Genomic DNA, 6,000 nt, shown 5'->3' with positions numbered 1-6,000 from the left:
AAATGGCATATTGTTTCTACCGGTTAAAAGGGATATTATATATGTTACATTTAAATGTTTTAAAGTGTGAGTATAAGACATTATTAAAGTGTGAGTATAAGACATTATTAAAGTGTGAGTATAAGACATTATTAAAGTGTGAGTATAAGACATTATTAAAGTGTGAGTATAAGACATTATTAAAGTGTGAGTATAAGACATTATTAAAGTGTGAGTATAAGACATTATTAAAGTGTGAGTATAAGACATTATTAAAGTGTGAGTATAAGACATTATTAAAGTGAGATTTGCAACTGAAGGTAGATGAAGCATAACAAATGTACGTATTAAACTGTAACATGCATCACTCTCTCTTGATATGATAATGCATTTACATATAACCTAAGAAGACTTTGCATACAAGGCTAATAGTGGAGGTGGAGAGTTGTATAATGGAATAGACATAAGTCGTAACTGAGCTGCAGAGTGACATGAAAGTTTATTAACTTGCTGATTACAGATTACTTAAAGGGATACTAAACCCAAGTTTCTTCTTTCATGATTCAGATAGATCAGGTAATTTTAAGCAACTTTCTATTTTACTCCTATTATCAATTTTTCTTTGTTCTTTTGCTATCTTTATTTGAAAAGCAGAAATGTAAAGCTTAAGAGCTGGCCCATTTTTGGTTCAGCAACTGGGTAGTGCATGCTGATTGGTGGCTAAATGTAGCTTACATCTCTGCTTTTCAAATAAAGATAGCAAGAGAACAAAGAAAAATTAATAATAGGAGTAAATTAGAAAGTTGCTTAAAATTGCATGCTCTATCTGAATCATGAAAGAAAAAAAAATGGGTTTAGTATCTCTTTAAAATATAATAGAATTCTTTAATATGTACCAATAATATAATCATTTTGCATTAATTTAAGAATGCAATAGGTAACATATAATAGATCTACAAATAAATAAAGTTTATAATTTTTAAAGTACATAACAAACAAAATAATTTTGGCAATTACTACCTCATAAATAATGGTACCAATTTAATTAGTTTAATGAAGTCCCCTAGATGTAACTTAAATTCTAATTATCTTAAAAAGCCAACTTACAGATCCAGCATCGTTTTATAATCAAGCACTCCAGAGATCAGGTTGGCTGTAAACCTGAAAGTAAACACAGATCAGAACGCTGTGAGAAAACGGCCGAGGAACAGACAGTTCTCTGTTTCTCAAGTCCCTCCTTTGGGGACCCTGTTTAACTATTTTGATAAAACTCAGGATTGTGATATCTTTTTGTTTGTTTAAATATTTTCATACCAATTCACATATTCAGTCTTTAAAAGGACTTAAAACAAACAAAGTACATATTAGCCTAGATTATAAATTGAGTGGTATAAATACATACACATATACAAATACACACACACACACACACACACACACACACACACATATATATATATATATATATATATATATATATATATATATATATATATATATATATATATATATATATAATCGATTGTAGTGTAGATGCACTTTCACAAAAACTTCATTAACCTCCAGCAAGCTAAGGTAATTAACATCCGTGGGGCTAATCTATGTTTTATTTGATATAACACTGCCAACTTTTCCCATTTATATTATGAGGTTTACTTAAATATTTCTGTAAACTATGGAAGGTTTGTTACCAATATGGTTGAAGGGGTGTTTATTGATAAACGCTCACTAACAGAGTGATATGGCATATCGAGTCATGACATTTTGGGATATGGTGCTATACTAACATAATCCTTTGTATATATAGCTATCTTTATTGATTGTTTTTATATATAGGTGACTGAAATCACAGTGTAGAAATCATTTTAGCTTGGTTTAGTGATGGTGAATTTAATGCAAAATTATTTTGATAAAACCATTGTCTGTACTATATGTATATATATTTGTCACACATTTGTACACTTTCTAGATGATCATGGTCGATCTGAGTGTAATGATGTTGATTATACATAGCGATTCATGTCCGCTCGACATCGCTAAATGTAGACAGCATACGCTGTCCATATTTATCATTGCACAAGCATTTCTGGTGAAATGCTTGTGCAATGTCGCTCACTGGCAGCCAATCGGCTGGTAGCAGGGGCTCTCAATCATCCCGCTCATTTTAGGTGGTGGACAGGTTAAGGAGCAGTGGTCTTATGACCGCTGCTTTTTAACTTCTGTTTCAGGCGAACCTGAAATGATGGGCCCCCAAAGCAGAATCCGCTGCTTAATACATAGAGCCCATAGCCTTTACACAAGCTTTGCAGTCGCACTAACCGATGAGCGCAAATTTAATTTGCACTTGAGCGAATGCATTTACTTTCAATTTGAAATCCGCTCACAAATTAGCGCGGTTGCGGTATTGGTTATCGTGACTCACACAAACAATAGCGCGGCACTTGTAATCTAGCACCTTGTGCTTTATTAATGGAGCATGATACTAAAAAAATATGTTCTTTCTAAAAGTGAATATTTCAAAATGTATAACAGAGCTTTTTTAATTATTCTTTTTATTAATGGGTGTTCCTGTACTGAATATTGCCAACTTTTTTTTGTGGAAGTCGCCTTATCAGCGAGCAGTAGAGTCACAATACTTAGTTGCACATAATCAGGCACTTTATGTTAATTTCTCTTAAATATCCATTAAACTTGACATTTCGACAACGCATAAAATGTTTCATTATTGCAAGTGAAACATTATTGCAATATACAATCGTTATTTATTTTGCTGCCTTTTGTTGTAAAATACTGTACATCTAAAAATTTATTTTTTTCACTTTTATTTAATTCAAATTTCTGTTTACTTTTCCCTCCCTCCCTAAGCTTCTCTGGTGCTTTCAAAATGTGGATTATCAGTTTTGCATCAACAATCATGATACGCAAATCATTCTTTGCAATAGTAGCTAAGTTGAATCAGTGCTAAACCACCTTAAAGGTTTTTGAAACCCAACATTTTTCTTTTATGATTCAGATAGAGCATGCAAAACTTTCTAATTTACTCCTATTATTATTTTTTCTTTGTTCTTTTGGTATGCTTTGTTGAAGGAGCTGCAATGTACTACTGGTTGCTGACTGAACACATGGGTAAGCCAATGACAATCAGTATATATATGCAGCCACCAATCAACAACTGGAACCTAGGTTCTTTGCTGCTCCTGAGCTTTCCTAGATAAACCTTTCAGTGAAGGATAACAAGAGAAGGAAGCCAATTTAATAATAAAAGTAAATTGGAAAGTTGTTTACAATTTTATCCTCTATCTGAATCATGAAAGAAACATTTTGGGTTTCATGTCCCTTTAAGGGAATCAAAGAGTGCAGATAATCCCAGTCTGCACACGTGCAAACAGAGTTTGTGCTTTATCTAAATATTAGTTTGTGATTGGCAGAGGTTCTTTTGTTCTGGAGGGGCAGGGAAATAAGTGAAAAGAATAAACATGAAACAAAATACTAATTTGACAAAATAAAGCTGCAGTTTTGATTGCAAAATTATTATTCTATATTAAGGTTTATAATCATGTAGTTTACAATTTGTGTTTAGTGTTCCTTTAAATTTAAACAGATTTCACATAACCTTTTTTTAAATGCAAAAAAAAATTGTTTAAAATGTTTAACTATTGCTCTTTTATATACATGCTAAATCAGTCCCTTTAAGATGGGTTGTCATTGGTCAATGTTGGTGGGGCATTGAGGGGCACACGTGGGGGCTAGCAATTATCCTGGAGGGGCTTGTGCCCCACATAGCTCTCCCCTGTAATTGCCACTGCTCATGTTCAATAACTGAGATCTAATTTATTGGGGCACCAGGAGGAATGCTCACTAGCGCCTGGAAAAGATTGGTGAAGCAAGCCTCAACAAATTTCCAAAATTAGCTTGTTTTAAAAACAAGGTCCTATGGCAGCCATATGTTCTACTATGATTCCAGCCTTATGTTGATAAACTGATACATTTAATGACCTATAAAATTCAATGTAATTCATTTGTATGGAGCTTTATTTAATTGCAACCCACTTTGGGTTGGCTTTTGGTTATAATATATCTACAATAGAGGTAATAAGGCTGTGTGCCTTTAAAGAGATGCTTTTCCACATCATTTTCACATTTTTACAGTACATCAAATATGTTTGCATATTAAAGAAAGAGACAGACTAACATTCCAATACTTATGAACATGACACACATATTCAATTTATGAAATTCCTTTTTAGAGTTCATACTTCATTCAAGAAAAACCAAGGGATAATTAATAACATGGTTTTGATGAAGAAGCGGATCATTATTGCTTTTACTTATGCAACACAGTCACGACCTATAACTGTGCTATTTTCCCAATAACATTTATGAGTTGTTTGCTGGAAAACTGAATCTACATTCAAATATATTTTTGTTGCAACTTACCAACATCTATCTAATCTGTAGATCAGAAGGGAAGGCAAGTTTACCTACCCCTATCTAACACATAGCTATGAAAACTGTCTCACAGCAAAAGGTATAACAGTAACAGTCCATTGTGTTGTCATCCAAAACTCAAGTCAAGCAGATTAATAAGGACATGAAAGTCAAAATTAAACTTCCCTGTTTCAGATAGAGCATACAGTTTTCAGATACTTATCAAATTAATTCTATTATCAAATGTATTTAATTATCTTGGTATCTGTCATTGAAACACCTATCTAGATAAGACTACAAAGCATTAATGCCCTAGTGGGAGCTTGCTGCTGATTGGTGGTTACAAACATATGATCTTGTTATTGGCTCACCAGATGTGTTCAGCTAGGTCTAAGTAGACACTGCTGCTCTGAAGCTGACTTTGACAATGAGGCCTATTTATGAAATGTCTGTCGGACCTGATCCGACAGTGCGGATCAGGTCCGACAGACATAGCTGAATGCGGAGAGTAATACGCTCTCCGTATTCAGCATTGCACCAGCAGCTCTTGTGAGCTGCTGGTGCAACGCCGTCCCCTGCAGACTTGTGGCCAATCGGCCGCCAGCAGGGGGTGTCAATCAACCCGATCGTACTCGATCGGGTTGAATTCCGGCGATTCCTGTCCGCCTCATCAGAGCAGGTGGACAGAGTTATGGAGCAGCTGTCTTTAGACCGCTGCTCCATAACTTGTGTTTCTGCCGAGCCTGCAGGCTCGCCAGAAACACGGGGCATCAAGCTCTATTCTGAGCTTTATAGATAGGCCCCTATGTGTTTATGCTATTTGCATTTTGTCCTGGGTTTACAGAGGTTTGCTTTTGCATCGGAGCAAAAGAACAATATTGTGATAGTCATCATTGATGGGTTATCAAGAACCTTCTTAAATCGCAGGGGAATTGGAATACTGATTAAAAAAATTGTTGCCAAATATAAATTATGACTAACGGACAGCAATAATGGCAACACTGGACCCTAGGCCAATAAATTATTTTGAGTAAAGATCAGTAGTCTGAAGTGTAGTGCAAACAATATTCCCTTCATCAGAACAGCCTACAACCTAGACTTTTACAGTTCAACAAACTGGATCCCAGTTGGATTCCAATGTATTATAAATCTCAGAAATATAACTTTTGGACTAGAAATCTACTTTTTATTTTTTATACAGAATATTTATCAGTAGGGCTGTCTATTCAATATGTGATTGGCTGCATCTTTGGCCCCATGTTATAAACTTTTTTAGATTGCAAGATGAAGAGGCTATGATTTTGAAAAGTGTGCTTAAAATGTGTCTTTTAAAAGCACTATAAAATATATGTTACATGTTTAATTACTATCTGTTTTGTCTAATTACCATCTGCTTATTTTACCCCAATTTCTTAGCTTTGAAAAAGGAATGTTCAGTATTTTATGTTTATTTAAATTCCCTTGAGATAAGAGATCCTTTCTTTTATCTTACTCATCCAGTTTTATTCTGTATACTAATTAAAGTTATATTTGAGATATTCTGTTCCGCCCACATCAGTTGCTTTTCTGTACAGTTAATGCATTTTATTCCAG

At 34.2% G+C, this 6,000-nt stretch overlaps 1 protein-coding gene across 1 annotated transcript in view; it reads right to left on the bottom strand.

The window, feature by feature from the left end:
* Positions 1-6,000, bottom strand: part of CHAT (choline O-acetyltransferase) — a 61,411-nt gene that overhangs the window by 51,389 nt on the left and 4,022 nt on the right. The window contains exon 4 of the mRNA XM_053691646.1: positions 1,087-1,140. Within this exon, the coding sequence (XP_053547621.1) occupies positions 1,087-1,140 (54 nt within the window). The remainder of the gene's footprint in view (positions 1-1,086; positions 1,141-6,000) is intronic.

This window comes from Bombina bombina, chromosome 9 (genome assembly GCF_027579735.1).
Source record: "Bombina bombina isolate aBomBom1 chromosome 9, aBomBom1.pri, whole genome shotgun sequence".
Lineage (NCBI taxonomy): Eukaryota > Metazoa > Chordata > Amphibia > Anura > Bombinatoridae > Bombina > Bombina bombina.
The sequence above is the reverse complement of the archived record's forward strand: the minus strand, read 5'-3'. Positions and strand labels throughout refer to the sequence as shown.